Source organism: Hemitrygon akajei, chromosome 26, assembly GCF_048418815.1.
Source record: "Hemitrygon akajei chromosome 26, sHemAka1.3, whole genome shotgun sequence".
NCBI lineage: Eukaryota > Metazoa > Chordata > Chondrichthyes > Myliobatiformes > Dasyatidae > Hemitrygon > Hemitrygon akajei.
The window spans coordinates 41,027,096-41,046,042 of NC_133149.1; the positions used below are offsets into that span (position 1 = coordinate 41,027,096).

Consider the following 18,947-nt stretch of genomic DNA (forward strand, 5'->3'; position numbering starts at 1 on the left):
AATTGGTACTCTTAACAGACATCCACGAAAGAAGAAATCCCATAGAATGAATGATAGAAACATCGAAGCCCCGAGGTAATTTGGAGACAAAGAAAGGGCCATAGGTAACAGAACCTGATAAGAATAGAAGATGGTGAGTGCAGAAATGAAGAAGAATGCCGGGTATCTCATTGAAACCTACCGAATGTTGAGAGGACTAGATATGGTGGATGTAGAGAGGATGTTTCCTATGGTGGAGGTATCCAGAACTAGGAGGCACAGCCTCAACATTTTGGGGCGACCTTTTAGAACAGCAATAAGGAGAAATTTTTTTAGTCAGAAAGTAGTGAATCTGTGGAATGCTCTACCACAGCCTGCAGGGGAGGCATAGTCTGTGGGTATATTTAAGGTGGAAGCTGATCATTTCCTGATGGATCAGGGCATCGAAGGCAATGGCAAGAAGTCAGGATTATGGGGTTGCATGGAATCTGGGATCAGCCACGATGGAATGTCGGAGCAGACCTGAATGGCTTAATTCTGCTCCTATTTCTTACTGTTTTATAGGGAGGAATGGTGGGTGGGGGAGGGAAGATATGACGGACCAAGTGGGGAGAGTGTGTGGGCGATAGGTGGATGGAACCAGATAGGGAACAAAGCTCATCCCTGCTAACAATATGTGTGACTCTTCAATCGCTCATTTCCGCTAACAGTACTATTAACCAAATGTCTCCCAGAACAAATCAATATTGAAGATTCTTTATTCCTTAATGAATCTATTGGGATCTCATAAAGGTTACAATACATTTAAAATGCAGACTTTGTTTTTTAACATTATTACATAGCAAAAGTGCTCTTTCTTACATTAGAAACATTAATTTTATTAATTTTTTACATAATTGAACAAATGGTAAGAAATCTTTTTGTACATCTGTCGATTTAATTGTATCCCAAAGTAAGTAGATAATATAATGCTACTGGACTGGCGAGCAGAGGGTTCAGTTTTGATCTTGGGTGCTGTCTCTGTGAAGTTAACACATTCGCTGTGTGACAGTGTAAACTTCCCACACTGCAAAGAAAATTATGATAAATGTCCAATGTACATTATCCTTTGTGTCAAGTTGATGAGCATATGTGAGGTAATAAATTGCAAGAATATAGGTGTTGTCGTGTGAACAAAGTCACCAGAGAGACTTAGCTGGTAGAAATGAAGCAGTCTCTTTATTTGACCAATTGAGACACAGCCGGCATCATATTGAGACCCCTTTCCGAGGCGTGCTTGACAACATTTTATATGCTGGAGATCAAAGGACAATTCCACATTTACAATACATCCACAATGCTTCCTTTGAACATACACACAACCTTCACACCCACACTACAGATACCCAAATGAATTTAAATCAGCATTGTCTGGTCTTCCAATTAACTGTGGCTCATGGCTCTTAGGAACCCAGTTTTTAGAGCTGCATTTTAAATTTAATCTGCATTCCATGTTCAGATTTGAAGATTGGTGGCTGAAGTTTGTTGCTGAAGTTAATTGCTGTATGTGCTAACCCCAAAAGTGCCCTCCCAGTCCCTCCTCTTGGCCCCCCTGGTTAAAATTAAATTTGTAGCTGGAAAGGACAAACTTAAGGAGGATCTACTCAAATAGGGCAGCAAAAATGCCCTGCCTCAGAATCCCTCCCAATTACTCTATGTGCATCTACATCTACCATATCATTCCCAATGGCTACCAGATGCTAAGCAATCATATTCTTTGTCTTCACCGTTTCATTCTTTGGTAGCTAAATCTCTCTCTTTTCAGGGCACCAGCAAGGTATTAGGCTCACGGGCTCTCCCACTGATCCACAAGAGGGAATGGGGTTGTCTCTATTTGAATGACTGCAAAGACCTGTCCCCAGTGACACCCCCTTCTGAACTGTCCAGTCGATTGCTGGCCTGACTGCTGAAAGGGCCCAGCTCATTTGTATTCCCTCCCCATTCAGGCTCCCCATTCTTCAGATGCTGTGTGCAATTTCTTCTCTTTCTTAGTCTGCCATGCCATCGAAGTCGTGGAACCTGATGCCTCTGTTGTCACTTGGATCCATCCCCATCTATTTTCCCCAATATTTTTTTCTATTTTATACTGTATAATTAATCATCTACCTTCAGCAACCAGCCTTCACAACAAAGTACCATTACTACTACACTTTAACTTGCTCTTCACGGCTTTCTATCACGCTCTCAGTATCTTCTGCCTTCGTGTTTGCCCTGGGTCTGCTTCAATCAGCTCTGCAGCCAGTTGGTGTTCATCACTTGGGTTTTCTGCAATGACTCTTTTACTGAGTACTCTGTCTGTGAGGGCAACAAGAAAGTGAGTTGTGCGGTTCAACCTGAGTCCAGTGTTTCCACTAGCTGCCTCACTGAGTCTGCACACAAACACAAGCATCATTTGTTAAGAGTACCATCTGTGGTCCTATCCACCTGGGGGCAAACCCTGGCCTTTCAGGCAGCACCCTCACCATGACTTGGTCATCCGGCTGTGGGAGGAGTATCTCCTTTCCCTCCGACTCTCTCTGACCAGAAATGTTCTGCTGTTGTTTTGCTTGGTCCTTCAACACTTTACCCTAGTTACTGTGGTCCTTCACGTCTCCATGTAATCTTACCAAATTGGCAGTTGGTTCTTTTTGTATACTTATGATTTTTGTTGCTTCTTGTTTTTCCGTCGCCCTCCTCACACTGAAGTCTGCCCACTCATTTCCTTTCTGCTCTAATGGCTCCTGACTGTGCTTGGCCCCTTCCCTTGGGACTTCCTGACACGATTCCCAGACATCGCCCTGTCCCTCCTCCCTGCTGTCTCTTTGTATCGGCTCATCTGCTCTGTGAGTCACACATGTTCGCTGTCTCTGTCTTCTCCATGTTATTTGTCCTTTCCCTGAGCCTGTGATAACACCTGCCTTACTCGGTGTGTCTATCCCCAGGGTAGGATCTTCACTGGTCAGTATTCAAATTGGAAAGAGGAGGCACTGCTGTGGATTCTGCCTGTGCTTTGCTGACTGATTTTTCACACTTTGCTCACTTTTCAGCCACTGCCTCCAGCCATGGCCTGACAAGCTGCAGCTGTAACAAATCATCTCCACCCTCACACATCTATTCCAGCAGCTGCATCCACTACAGCCACATTACGACTTCTCTTCCCCCTCCTCTGGTCTATCTCACCGGCCCATGATACTGTTGTAAAGTAGATCGATCCCACTGCTATCCCCAAATCTAAAACTTCCTGGGCTGAGCTCCAGTCTTCCTTTAGCATTTTCAGGAAGACTGGGTCAGGTCATCCCTCCCTGGATTATCCAAACCTGAATACTCATATGCTCAATGTTTATGTTCTGCATAATCCATGACAGGCTCATCAGCTCTCTGAATTACTGACATTATCATTTCATGAACAAGAGTTCATGATTCAGGCCAAAGAGCATTCCGTGTGTCACTGAGCTTAAAACATGGTTGAATGGCCTCTCAACTGAAATCACCTGGGAGTGAATCACCCACGGCTCAACAGCAGCTGTTCCAAGTCCCTGGCCTCCAGTGGCCACTGTTGTTCATCTTCTTACCACAGACAGACAACCAGAGAGAGCTGTGGAGCCAAATGACAAGAGAGGGAGACAGGGTGCTGGGGCCAAGTAGCATTTGCTCCACACGTTGACAGACCATTTCTCTCAACACACTCTACTAGGGGTGATAGGGGCTGCCGTCTCCCTTTCTTTCTGGCTTCACAGTTCCCACCAGGCCAGAGTTTCTTCAATGGTAACAAGCTCAAATGGGGTGTGGTTCATTGTCACTTGAGCGAAAGGGGTTGTGCCAGGTTCCCTGCCCAGCAGTGTGCAGCCTGAGCCTGAGTAGTGATCATCAACTGCAAAGCACAGGAAGGTACATACCTGTGAGTGTTCGGACTGGAGATCTAAAAGTCTTGTACTGAATCAGCACTCTGTGTGAAGCACCAAGATTGTGGAGTGCAAATAACAGGTTGATCGCATTTCTCTATCGCCTTGTGTTCCTGCAGAGTAGTGTACAAGGCATCCTGACCAATTGATTGTATTGTGGAGTATGTAATATCCTAAGGTGCAGGGTAAGAAAATAAAACATTGTTTAATTTTGCTTGATTAAAATACAATAACATGCTATTAACCTGTTAGGATAGTGCACACGTTAATTATTTATCCAACCAACTTCCCAGTCAGAGTGCACAACTTCACAGTGGGATGGATGGTTGCATGCCTAGCTGAGATCAGGTTTCTCAATACAAAACTTGGGCTCTAATTATCTCACTGAGAGGTGGGAATCATTAGAATTAATAATAAATCTTAAAGACATCACTATGTTGTGTATTTAATTTTCTTGTCGCTAATTCAGATTGAAATGGCAGAGATATCAGAATCAGGTTTATTATCACCAGCATGTGACATCAAATTTGTTAACTTAGTAGCAGCAGTTCAATGCAATACATAAAAAAGAAGAAAATAATAAAATTACAATAATAAATAAGTAAATCTTGTTTACTTTATCTTTATACAATATACATATATTGAATAGGTTAAAAATCATGCAAAAAACAGAAATACTTCTGTATATATTTTAAAAAAGTAAGGTAGTTTCCATGGGTTCATTGTCCATTTAGGAATCAGATGGCAGAGGGGAAGAAGCTGTTCCTGAATCACTGAGTGTGAGCCTTCAGGCTTCTGTACCTCCTCCCTGATGGTAAGAGTGAGAAAAGGGCATGCCCTGGGTGCTGGGGGTCATTAATAACGGACATTGCCTTTCTGAGACACCACTTCTTGAAGGTATCCTGGGTACTTTGTATATAATAAATTTTTTCATTCTAATTGTATTATTTCTTGTAAAGGCAGTTTAATTGATGTTTTTCTTGTGAATGCTGTTTATCTGATGCTATGTGCCTGTGATGCTGCTACAAGTTTTTCATTGTACCTGTGCGTTCATGTTTTTTGCATATGACAATAAACTAGGCCTTCAATCTGGAATGTTGCTCTTGCAGTTTAGAAATTAATCTTATCTATTTATTTACATTTTTGTACACATTGTGCTGAGCTTAATGCAATGTTCAGTATAGATTCCGCTTTCAAAGGTTGAAAAGGGTTCAAAGGTACATTTATTATCAAAGCACGTATGCAGTATCCAACTCCAAGTGTCTTCTTCTCCAGACAGCCATGAAACAAAGAAAACCATGGAAACCAGTTCAGAGAGAAACAGCTAACCCACCCCCCTGTACAAAAAAGAATGGCAGCACAATTATCAACTCCCCCTACACAGAATGCAACAAGAACATCAACCCCAAATCCCCCTCCCCGCACTAAAACACAATGAGAAAGAATAGGCAAAAACACAGAATATAAAAACCGTAAGGCTGAAAAAGTCCATAGTCCATAGTCCAAATCCATTTTCAGTATAATTTTGCCTCAGTGATGAATTGTCTGCTCTTAGCTGCAGTTCTCATTGGACTTCAAGCTCCTGAGTCAAATGGACTTCCAGAGATATTAAGATTAATGATTAGCTTATTTATCACATGTACATCAAAACATACAGTGAAATTTTGTGTCAATGACCAACACAATCCGAATATGTGTTGTAGGCAACCCACAGATATTGCCACACCACAGCTTACTTACCCTAACCCTAACCCGTACATCTCTGTAGGAGGAAACCCATGTAGTCACGGAGAGAATGTACAAACTCCTTACAAGACCACAGTGGGAATTGAACTGATCGCTGACACTGTAAAGAGTTATGATAAATGTTACACTACCGTGCTGCTCCATGCAGATGGGCTTTGGAATAAATGAAATTGTCCTACAACTGAATATTTGGTTTATATTTAAATAATTCCTTATTCTCTTAAGGTTGTCATTGCTGGGGTAGGTAGTGTGGATAGGTTCCCACAACCTATTAAATGCTCCCAATGGCATGCATCTCAAATAGCCTCTGACAACCCGGTCCAGCTCCTGGTCTTCACCTGTGGCTTAGCTACTAAACCCAGTGAACCGTTTCTACTGACAGGAGAAGGAGCAAAGGTGAGTTACCAGTGTTTGAAAACCAGTTGCTTCCAGCAGTTGGGGCTCGTCTGCCATGGTTGGCAGCTCTTCTAGGAGAAGGAAAACTAGGTCTCAAAGTTCCACTGTCTTACGGTTATACCCACTTAGGGGGAAAGCTTCCACAGGAAAAATCTGGAGCTGGAGTCCCTAAGGCAGACCTACATCGAGTTCGATGCGGACTACTTTTTCGACACTGCTGGTGGCAAACTGTATTGGCCTCTGCCTTTTCTTTGGATTCATCAATTGTGTGGAGAGGATGAACCTGCTACAAGGGCAACAGCTTGCTCTCCATATTAGACTGCCTTGGACTGTGTACTAGCTTGTGTACCACGCAGACTGCTGGGATGCAATATCAATGGTCGACCATGACAAATGGAGGGCCTCAAGATTTAAATAATGGCTATTTTGGCATGGCTCTGGACAAAAATTGTGCAATTAAACATTTATCTACAAGGCAATCAAATTGTATGTAATATGTGGGGTTATCTAATTGGTGGCCCAAAATACAAGCTTGCTTTCCGTCTGTGATACTATGGACATGAAGACCATTTTGTGTGTGGTTTGGCTATCATTAATTTGTAACAGGATTTATCTCCCTTGCATGGTCTTTTGCAATGTCAGTGGGTACCAATGTGCTTGTTACCATGGAGAAGTCTAGGGGCCAGGGAGAGCTGTGCAATGAGGCACAGCAAAGTGAGGTTCCAGGTTTCACCACATCCACCAGCAGCTGACGAGAGAAGTGCAAAGGGTTCAGGTGGTCGGTAACACGTGGAGCAGGTGCTGGTAACGGCCTGCTTTCACCATTCAGATTCAGATTCATTTATCACATGTCCATTGACACATGTTGACCAGAAAGAAGTACAATCAGTGAACAGAAATGGAGGAGGCCATTTTGTGAGAATGTTCTTGCAGCCACTATTTTGTGAACTGTTTGGTGAACTGATCCTTGCTCTGGGATAACTTGATCATAGCAATTGAATATGGACACAAGAAGTTTCAGCTAATGACCTGCTAAAGCTGAGACCATTCTCAGGCAAGTAGCTATTTCTTATTTAAAGTGACAGGCTTGCAGGAGGAGTAATCTGTGATCTCATTAGGCTCAGTGTCTGGGTCACCTGGTTTGACTGGTTTGAACCAGTCAGAGTTGAAAAGAACAAAAGGCACGAGGGTGACGGCAATGACCGTAGAACAATACCGGTTGAGCCCTGGACCAGAGCCAATCAGGTCAGTCAGATGACCTCGAACCAACGACATGGAAACACAACATTTGAACTGATAATGAGTGTTTAAAAGTAAGGAGCTTCAAATGCAAAGCAGTGACAACACTCCAGAGACCAGCCATCATGGATGGGGGGGTGCTCCTCGGGCACGTGGAGAATGAAGCGGGTCCATGAGGAAGTGTCAACTCTTTTCCTGGGTAATACCTTTTCTCTTCATTGACCTGTCATGGAGGGTCAGGGAACCCTAGTGGGCATGCACGCAGGTACACGGTCATGAACCCATGTGCTTTTTAGTTGAGACAATAAAGGTACTGGTCAGTAAATACAGATTCCCTCTGTGCCTCACTGATCATTATTATTAAGCAGTGAATCATTATAACAGAGTGAAATGCATTGTTTGCATTAACAGCTAACACCACCTAAGGATGTGCTGGGAACAGCCTGCAAGTGTCTGATGGTCACAATGTTTAGCAGAACAGCAACAAAACAAACACAAAACAAGCCCCTTTCTTCTCTCGCATCCACCCACCCACTCACGTACAGACAGTCCTCCAACTCCAGGGCAGGCCACACACATCCAGCCTCCAGTGAACTTGCGGACATCAGATCTCTGACTGCCCCAGCATAGCATGCGTCTCTGAGTCCTGCAAATCAGTGAAGAGCTGACATATAATCCACTCACAGGCAGCAGGTCATAGGCAATTCACTGATGCCGGGGTGGCAGCAGAGAGGAGGGATTCGCTCCAGGATTCTGGTATCCATGGTGCTGGCAGAGCAGAGTGAAGGGCAGGGGTTCAGGTCAACTTCCCAATCCCCAGGCTCCCAGCACCATGACATACAACGGTGGGAAGAGAAAGGGTTTACCATCACTGTAACGGGATGACAGGGGTAAATACCAGGGTGTCTTGTACCCAGGTTCCCCACTGAGCACTGCACAGCCCAATCAGATGAATTTATATAGAATTTATACAGTAGGGTACTAACCAGTGAGCGTTCAAAATGGAAGCACTGTTAACAAGTTAGTGTGTGTAGTGTAGGCCTCCGTTAGTCTCGATAGACCATGCATTTGCACCTTGGAAAGTTTCCAGGGCGCAAGCAAGGTTTTTTTTATGGAAGACCAGCAGTTGCCCAAGCTGCAAGTCTCCCCTCTCCACGCCACCTGTGTTGTCCAAGGGAAGGGCATTATTAACAAGTTAGTAATCTATTTGTCAATGTGCAGATAATGCCTTATAAATATCACTTGCATTGCAATTCTGTATTGCCTCAGGCTAGAAAACAGTGGAGAATATGATGATTACTGTACCTGATCAGTGCTCTGTAATGTGGAGTATATGATGTTGTCCTAGAGTACAAGATGAAAAGAAACGTCAGGTATAATTTTACATGACTAGCCCGCTATTATCCAGTTAGGATGGTGTAACATATCCTAACTCAGGAATCAGAATCAGGTTTATTATCACTGGCATACGTCGTGAAATTTGTTAACCTGGCAGCCACAGAACAATGCAATTCATGATAATACAGAGAAAAAACTGTGAATTACAGTAAATATATATCAAATAGTTACATTAAGTAGTGCAAAAAAGAGGAAATAAAAAGTAGTGAGATCATGGATTTAATGTCCATTTAGAAATCGGATGGCAGAGGGGAAGAAGCTATTCCTGACTTGCTGAGTGTGTGCCTTCAGGCTTCTGTACTCCCTTCCAGGTGGTAGCATTGAGAAGTGAGCATGTCCTGGGTGGTGGGGGTCTTTAATGATGGACCTGCCTTTCTGATGCACAGGCCGTTGAAGATGTCCTGGATACTACGGAGGCTAGTACCCATGATGGAGCTGACTTAAGTTTACAACTCTCTGCAGCTTTCTTCAATCCTGTGCAGTAGCCAGTTAGAATGCTCTCCATGTAGAAATTTCTCAATACAAATCTGGGACTCGAACTGGACAGTGAAATTATGCTAGAATTATGAACATTTACTTTAAGCATTACACATCCCTGAAGCTAATTTTAATTGAAATAACATAGACTGGGGAGGTTTAGAAACATTAAGATTCCAAAGTTCTGGAATATTGATGCTGCAATTTATAATTTAATTTCACCTTTTCAATTATAACTTTGTTTTACAAATAAAACCCAAGAGATTCTCCAGATGAGGGAACTCCAGAGTAACACACGCAAAATGATGGAGGAACTCATCATCTGTGGAGGCGAATGAATGGTCAATGTTGATGAAGGAACTGGTGAAAGGTCTTAGCCCGAAATGTCGAGTGTTCATTCCTCTCCATAGGTGCTGAATTTAATCCTATGTTAAATATATGTTGGGCTTTCATTTTCAGCATAATTTTGCTTTGCTGTTAAATTATATGATCTTAGTTGCAATGCTCAGTGGACTTCAGGCTCCTGAGCTCGGGAGAGAAAATCCTGGACAGATGTACTTCTCTGAACCTCTGGGAATATTCAGATAGGTAAAGTCACTTCCCCATAATTGAATGATCTGATGACATTCACAGTTTAGATTTGAACAGTGTCAAGTTTGCCATGACTCTGGACATGTAAAACTCTGTGGTCTAGAAAACCTATTGTCTGCAGTCATAGAAATCATAAAATCAAAGAACATCACAGCACAGAAACAGCCCCTTTGGTCCATCTACTTCACGCCAATCCATTAATCTGCTGAGTCCCATCAACCTGCACCGGGACCATAGCCCTCCATACCCCTCCCATCCACGTACCTATCCAAACTTCTCTTAATTGTTGAAATCAAACCTGCATCCGCTACTTCTGCTAGAAGCTTGTTCCACACTCTCACCACCCTCCGAGTGAAGACATTCCCACTCACGTTACCCTGAAACATCTCGCCTTTCACCCTTAACCCATGACCTCTAGTTGTAGTCTCATCCCAACCTCAGTGGAAAAAACGTACTTGTATTTACACTACCTATACACCTCAAAATTTTGTACACCTCAATCAAATCTCCCCCTCAATCTTCTACGTTCTAAGGAATAAAGTCCTATCCCTTTCAACCTCCAAATTAGGCCTCAATAATGTCTTGTACAATTTCAACATAACATCCCGACTCCTGTACTCAATACATTGATTTATGAAGGCCAATGTGCCAAAAGCTTTCTTTATGACCCTATCTACCTGTGATACCATTCTCAAGGAATTATGGACCTGGATTCCAGGATCCCTCTGTTCCACCACACTCCTCAGTGCCCCACTGCTCACTGTGTAAGACCTACCCTGGTTGGTCCTCCCAAAGTGCAACACCTCGCACTAGTCTGTATTAAATGCCATCTGGCATTTTTCAGCTAATTTTTCCAGCTGGTCCAGATCCCGCTGCAAGCTTTGATAATCTTCCTCGCTGTCCACTTCACACTAAATCCAATTAGCTCCAATCGGAGGGTCCTCATGAGAATGATTTGTCTCACGGTGTCACTTGGTTGAGCTACCTCTGTATAAGCTCTTGTTTCTGTCTCTACATGGGAGTCTTCGCTCTGATATTGGCAGTGCACACCATGGCACTTATCTACCAGCATCACTGAAGGACATCTTGGACAAGTCCCTCATTCGGGAGATCGGTGGAAAGGGATGGGGGGATGAGTGGACAAGGGAGTCGCGTAGGGAGCGATCCCTGCAAAAAGCAGAAAGAGGGGGGAGGGAAAAATGTGTTTGGTAGTGGGATCCCGTTGGAGGTGGCGGAAGTTACGGAGAAAACTCCTGGCAGGAGATCTCCCTCCTGGCACTTATCCTTGTAAACGGAACAAGTGCTACACCTGCCCTTACACTTCCTCCCTCACCACCATTCAGGGCCCCAGACAGTCCTTCCAGGTGAGACGACACTTCACCTGTGAGTCGGCTGGTGTGGTATACTGCGTCTGGTGCTCCCGGTGTGGCCTTTTATATATTGGTGAGACCCGACGCAGACTGGGAGACCGTTTCGCGGAACACCTACGCTCAGTCCACCAGAAAAAGCAGGATCTCCAGGTGGCCACACATTTTAATTTCACGTCCCATTCCCATTCTGATATGTCTATCCATGGCCTCCTCTATTGTCAAAATGAATCCAAACTCAGGTTGGAAGAACAACACCTTATATACCGGCTGGGTAGCCTCCAACCTGATGGCATGAACATTGACTTCTCTAACTTCCGTTAATGCCCCTCCTCCCCTTCTTACCCCATCCCTGACATATTTAGTTGTTTGCCTGTTCTCCATCTCCCTCTGGTGCTCCCCCCCCCCCTTTCTTTCTCCCGAGGCCTCCCGTCCCATGATCCTTTCCCTTCTCCAGCTCTGTGTCACTTTCGCCAATCACCTTTCCAGCTCTTAGCTTCATCCCACCCCCTCCGGTCTTCTCCTATCATTTTGCATTTCCCCCTCCCCCCACTACTTTCAAATCTCTTACTATCATTCCTTTCGGTTAGTCCTGACGAAGGGTCTCAGCCTGAAACGTCGACAGCGCTTCTCCCTATAGATGCTGCCTAGCCTGCTGTGTTCTACCAGCATTTTGTGTGTGTTGTTGTTTGAATTTCCAGCATCTGCAGATTTCCTCGTGTTTTCTCTTCTGTGATCTTGTACCGAGCAATTGAAACTGGTTCTCAGTACGTATATTTCATTTTACAAAAACTTACTTGATATTCCATAGTCTGAACTGAATCATTCACCACTGTCCTAGAAAAATAACAGAAAACGATTGTTACTGAGCGCTATTTTTGATGCAGATGGTGTGCACAAAATGTACTTATTTTACATGGCGGATTTCTAGAGCAAATGTCTAGGGTGGCACAGTAGCATAGCGGTTAGCGCAACACTCTATAGCGCCAGTGATCAGCAGTCAGAACTCAATTCCCACTGTTACCTGTAAGGAGCTTGTACATTCTGCCTGTGACTGTGTGGGTTTCCTCTGGGTGCTCCAGGTTCCTCCCACATTCCAAAGACGTACAGGTTTAAGCAGGTTGTGGGCATGCTGTGTTGGTCCTGGAAGAATGGCGACACTTGTGAGCTGCCCCCAGCACATCTTCAAACTGTGTTGGTTGTTGATGCCAATGATGCATTTTAATGTATGTTTCGATGCTTTGATGTACATGTGACAAATAAAGCTAATCTTTAAATCTTAAGACAATGGTTTTGCTCTATCACTGACTCTTCTGTCTCCAGTTGTCAGGAGCCATAGCATGATACCACTTTCATTTCTTCTATACTCTGCTTAGAGCTTGATGTTTTCATTGTAGCCAAAGCATTCACCACCCTGCATAGGTGGTAGGGACATTGTCAGTGATGTTTCTTGGAGCTTAACTTTTATGCAGAAGAACTACATTACCAAAGGTTCATTTATTGTCAAAGTATGTATCCATTTCCAACTCTCAGATTCATCTTCTCCAGATAGCCACGAAACAAAGAAAGAACATAAACATTGTTCAGAGAGAAACTTCAAAGCCACCCCACTCCTGCACAAAAAAAGAGCAGAAATCCCAATCTTCAACACCCCTCCCTTACATAAAATGCAACAAGAACATCAACCCCTCCAGACCCCCTCCCCTGTACAAAAAAACTAACAGAACAAGAACATCAACCCGCAAGCCCCTTCTCCTCATGCAACAAAATGGAAAACACGCACACCATCAGTTGTTTAAACAATGAACACCACAATGTGCTTCCCTGTAATAATATTAAACAAAAATTTGCACTGCCACATTCAGAAACATCAGTGTAGATGCCCATTAGGGTGGCCATTGCTAAATTCCAAGGACAGAAAGAAAGAATTAGAAAGGCATAGAGCTAGAGAACAAATTCCAGAACTTGGGACCTTGGAAGTTAAAAGCAAAGATGCCAAAATTAGAGAGTACATACTGTATCTTGGAGGTTATAAGACTGGAGGATGCCCTCTTTTGGAGAAATATTGGAAAGATTTTGATATTATTTCAACTGTTTTGAGTATTGATTTACATCAATGCTGCAGGGGAAGTGCCGGTGGACTGGAGAATGGCAAATGTCGTTCCCTTGTTTAAAAAAGGTAATAGGGAGAAACCTGGGTACTGTAGACCGGTGAGTCTTATGTCAGTGGTGTGCAAACTACCACTGTATGTCAGTAGTGGTATGCAAACTACTGGAAAGGATTCTTAAGGATACGAGCATTTGGTTTTTATAATTTTTATAAATTATAAATTTTTTTATAAATGACCTGGATGTAGAGGCGGAAGGATGGGTGAGTAAGTTTGTGGATGACATGAAGATTGGAGGAGTTTTGGATGGAACTGTAGGTTGTCAAAGGTTCCAAGAGGATATAGACAGGCTGCAGAGTTGGGCAGAAAAATGGCAGATGGAGTTCAATCCGGACAAGTGTGAGGTGATGCATTTTGGAAGGACAAACCAGAAGACTGAGTACAGGATTAATGGTCAGTTACTTAAGAGTGTGGATGAACAAAGGGACCTTGGGGTTCAAATCCATACATCCCTTAAGGTCACTGCACAGGTTGATAGGATAGTTAAGAAGGCCTATTGGATGCTAGGCTTCATTAACAGGGGAATTGAGTTCAAGAGTAGAGAGGTCATGTTGCAACTCTACAAATCGCTGGTGAGACCTCACTTAGAGTATTGTGTTCAATTCTGGTCACCTCATTATAGGAAGGATGTGGAAGCTATGGAGAGGGTGCAGAGGAGATTTACCAGGATGTTGCCTGGTTTGGAGAACAAGTCATATGAAGCCAGGTTAGCAGAGCTGGGACTTTTCTCTTTGGAGTGTAGAAGAATGAGAGGGGACTTGATAGAGGTCTACAAGATTATGAGAGGCATAGATAGGGTGGATAGTCAGTACCTGTTTCCCAGAGCACCAATAGCAAACACCAGAGGGCATATGTACAAAATTAAGGGAGGGAAGTTTAGGGGAGACATCAGGGGTAAGTTTCTTTACACAGAGGGTTGTGGGTGCCTGGAATGACTTGCCAGGGATGGTGGTGGAGGCTAAAACATTAGGGGTATTTAAGAGCCTCTTGGACAGGCACATGGATGAAAGACAAATGGAGGGTTACGGGGTAGTGTGGGTTTAGTACTTTTTTTAAAAGGATTATATGGGTCGGCACAACATGGAGGGCTGAAGGGCCTGTACTGTGCTGTAGTGTTCTATGGTTCTATGTTTCTATGGCTCTATCCTCATCCTATTACTGCAATTTTTGGCTTACCAATGGTGGAACATAGTTGTCTATCCTCTTCAGATCGTCGGATGATTGCATTTGTTACATTAATGGCCAGAAGATCCATTTTATTGAATTGGAAATAGATTAATCCTCCTATTACATTCCAATGGTTTTCCCAAACTATATCTTGTTTAAATTTAGAAAAAATCAGAAGTGTCACTTTTGACCCTTCGGTTAAATTCGAAGAAACTTGGAGACCATCTATTCAACACTTTTATATGATGTAACTTGACCTTTTCCGAATCCTTTTTATTATCCTTAAATATTTGGATAGAGGAGCGGAGTTATTGACATTATTGATTGTATCCGATGTAATATAATAACCCAGCTTTGTTTAGTTTAGTTTAGTTTTTTTTAATTTCTAATTTGGGTTTTTTTTAATGTTTGTTTTCTACCATGTTTAATTACATTAAGAGTTTGGGAGGCTTAGTACATTTGTGTTATCTATAGCTTATACTTGTATATACTGTTTATTAACTATGTATTCCCAATCTCTCTGTATTACTAAATAAAAACACAAAATGCTGGCAGAACTCAGCAGGCCAGACAGCATCTATGGGAGGAGGTAGTGACAACGTTTCGGGCCGAAACCCTTCATCTATGCCTATGTATTTGAAAATTAATAAAACGATTTAAAAAGAAAGAAATAAAGACTGGAGGAGATTACAGAGATAGGGAAAGTCAAGATACTGGAGAGGTTAAAAACAAGTGTGTAATCTTTAAACTGAGAGTTAATTTAAGTCATCACGTAGGTGTGAAGGGCAATTGAAACAAAGATCTTAAGACTAAGTGGCACCATGGTAGGCAGTTTCTGCTCCTACCACGCAGCTCCAGCTACCTGGGTTCGATCCTGATCTAGTATGTGGTGGTGGCAGTTCAAACCCTCTGACCCTGGGGACTTGTCATGTGCACAGTTATGGTGAGGTACAGCTACAAAGAAAACTGTGCCTACAGCAGCAGCACAGGCACACAGGTAGAAAAAACACACAGAATATAAATTATACAAAATTCTACATAAATTATATCAGACAGTGAAGAGAAAGACTGTGCAAATCAAGACGATAAGGCAAAAAGCAAGAGAAATTCTGCGGATGCTGGAAATCCAAGCAACACACACAAAATGCTGGAGGGTCTCAGTAGACCAGACAGTATCTATTTAAAAGAGTACAGTCAATGTTTCAGTCCAAGACCCTTCAGCAGGGGTTGTACTGAAACGTCGACTGTACTCTTTTCCACAGATGCTGCCTGGCCTGCTGAGTCCCTCCAGCATTTTGTGTGTGTTGCTTACAATAATGCACAAGCATAATTAGAAATAAGCCCATGGTAGCGCAAGAGGTGGTCCTTAGTGTTCTTTGGAATAGGGTTGTAGAGATTGGTTCAAGAATCTGATGGTTGTAGGAAAGTAGCTGTTCCTGAACCCGGTGGTGTGGGACTTCAGGCTGATGGTAGCAGTGAGAAGAGAGCATGAGCCAGAAATGGGAATCCTTGATGTTAGGTGTTGTCGTCATCAATCTTTGAGTAGTTTTCAAGGCCGAGATATATACATTGGATCTTGATAGGCAAGGCTGGGAGGAATTGAAAGATCATCACAGACAGACAGACATGTTGAGCTGAGATTACAATCAAGTCAGCCATGATCTTATTAAATGGTAGAATGGGCTTCAGAGGCTGAATACCCTACTTTTACTTCTGTCCGTATAGTCAGAGGTTGAATGGCACCTGATCAGAGTTAAGGCAAATAGCACCAGGGTCCTGACTGGCTGCAACACAGCCTGGTATGGAAACAACAATGCCCAAGAACAGAAAATCCTACAAAAAGTTGTGGATATGGCCCAGTCCATCATAGGAAATTCCCGTCCTACCATTGAGCATATCTACAAGGAGCGCTGTCACAAGAAAACAGCATCCATTATCAAGGATCCCCACCATCCAGACCATGCTCTCTTCTCACTGCTGCCATTGACAAGGAGTTACAAGAGCCTTTTATATTCTACTCCTAGGTCTATAAAAGGAAGCTTGCCATATTTTTAACCACTGTTTTCTTAAAGCCAATTCAATGAGATAACCACAAGTGTGAGATCACAAGACAGACAAGAGATTAGATCATTTCACAGAAATACATGTTGCTTCACTTTCCATAATGTGGTGTAGTTAAAGACACCAAGAACAGCAGATGGTATTATAAAGTTTCAAAAGTTCATTAAGGATGACAGACCCATTCTGACATGGATAGCAATAGTTGGCAACTCAAATGGGGTGATTATAACTTAACTCACTGGGCAGTAAGTCCACATGCTTTGGTGGAATACCTATTTCCTAGTCTGTCTAAACTTTTTCATTATTGACGTCAATGTAACTGGGTGTGGTGCAGAATCAGCTCTACATTTGATTTTATCAGTTTCTAGATGCATGGGAAGACTAGATAAATAATTTGATTGTATAGTTCTTAATGCATCAAGTTCCCCTTGAAACACCAACATTTTTCTATAGAAGTGAGAACTGTAATTTGTCAGAATACTGATTGGGAGTGAGAGCATGTGTCAGTGGACAGTTGTTTAAGAATACGAGAGCAAAATGGCACAGATCATGTGAGATTGAACCCTGCCCCTGATGCCTGCCAACCTACACTTGCCATTTCCTGATCCAGAAGATGAACAAGCTGAGCCTCCACAGCTACAAGCCATTCTGCAAAACCGAGTGTCTCTGAGAGGCAAATGGGCCTCAGGCAACCTGAGGTAAAAACCCTGTCCCCAGAAAGCCCTGATGACTTGAGGCAGTTTTTTCGTATCAAAGTCCTTTGAATCATTTTAATTTTCTCTGATTGTCAAAGATTTCTAAATTATTCAAATAGATTTAAGCAACTTAAAATGACATTAAAAAATAAAACAAGCAAAACACAATGAAAAACAAACAAGTGAAATAATTCAAACACTTACCCCAGTTACTATATATTTTTCCAAAATTTCCTACTTGCCACCTCCCAGGCACGAAGCTGAGAGATCATATGCAAATTATCAAGTGCATAATTCCCACTTTCCACAAGTCTATAGTCCACCACTGATGTCTCTGGTAGCAGAAAGGGTGGTCAAATGTGCTAGCAACTAACCTGTGAGTAGTTTGTTTACTTTTGTTACCAAAACAAAATCAAGATTCTTGCTTATCATATGTATATCGAAACATATGGTGAACTGTGTCATTTGCCTTAACAACCAACACATCAAGGATGTGCTGGGGGCAGCTCACTCTGTTGCTTGGTACTCTGTATCTGTTTGCAGACACTATTTAATTACGAAGTAGTTTAAATGTAATTTCTGAAATTTACCTGTTTTGGAATTTGGTTTTCACTTTCAGTATCAAACATATAATTAAAATTATAATGAAGAGGACCAATCCAGTGACACCCAAGCAAATTCCAATCTTCCACTTGTAAGAGGATGCATCATCGTCACTTGACAAATCTATAATGCAAGAAATGTGACTATATTTAGACATGTACAGGTGTGGCGATGATTCTGTTGCAATAATTTAAATTGGCAAATTTTTCGGCAACCATTTTATCTTCCTCATGCATCACCATCAGGTGGTAGTTGGGTAGGGTACTGCATAGGATCGAAGTAAGCTGCAGAGAGTTGTAAACTTAGTCAGCTCCATCATCGGAATCAGAATCAGAATCGGGTTTATTATCACCGGCATGTGTCGTGAAATTTGTTAACTTAGCAGCAGCAGTTCAATGTAATAAATAATATAAAAGAAAAACAATAAAATAATAATAAATAAATAAATAAATAAATAAATAAATAAATTACAGTATAAGTATATTGAATAGATAAAAAGGGCATAAAACAGAAATAATATATATTTAAAAAGTGAGGTTGTGTTCAAGGGTTCAATGTCCATTTAGGAATTGGATGGCAGAGGGTAAGAAGCTGTTCCTGAATCACTGAGTGTGTGCCTTCAGGCTTCTGTACCTCCTACCTGTTGGTAACAGTGGGCATGCCCTGGGTGCTGGAGGTCCTCAATCAGGAAGAAGGTACAGAAGCCTGATGGATTCACTCTCAACAATTTACACACTCAACAATTCAGGATCAGCTTCTTCCTCTCTGCCATCCAATTTCTGAAAACACATTAAACCCATGAGCACTACCTCATTATTTTTTAAATTTCTATTTTGCATTACTTATTTAATTTAAAAATGTGAATTACAGTAAGTATATTATATATTTTCTCTATTGATATGCATTGCATCGTACTGCTGACACATAAACAACAAGTTTCACAACACATACAGGTGATATTAAGTCTGATTTTGATTTTTCTGGTTTACATATTATAGGCACAACAGTCCAACATGATTTAAATGAACATGGAATAAAATTAGGCATTAATTCACATAAATAGGACAGGTGCCCAGTTGTTTGGTCTGAGATGCTTTAAGAATAAGTTAAGAAGATGTGGAAGAAAAGGTCAGGCGTTTT

The 18,947-nt window shown here is 42.2% G+C and overlaps 1 protein-coding gene across 1 annotated transcript in view; it reads right to left on the reverse strand.

Annotated features, from left to right (window-relative positions):
* Window positions 1-1,226: 1,226 nt before the first annotated feature.
* Window positions 1,227-18,947, reverse strand: part of LOC140716709 (uncharacterized) — an 82,663-nt gene continuing 64,942 nt past the window's right edge. The window contains exons 7-11 of the mRNA XM_073029522.1: window positions 17,795-17,930; window positions 11,911-11,950; window positions 8,586-8,624; window positions 3,894-4,072; window positions 1,227-2,313 (exon numbers count right to left, since the gene is read on the reverse strand). Coding sequence (XP_072885623.1) covers window positions 3,917-4,072; window positions 8,586-8,624; window positions 11,911-11,950; window positions 17,795-17,930 — 371 coding nt within the window. The 3' untranslated portion in view covers window positions 1,227-2,313; window positions 3,894-3,916. The remainder of the gene's footprint in view (window positions 2,314-3,893; window positions 4,073-8,585; window positions 8,625-11,910; window positions 11,951-17,794; window positions 17,931-18,947) is intronic.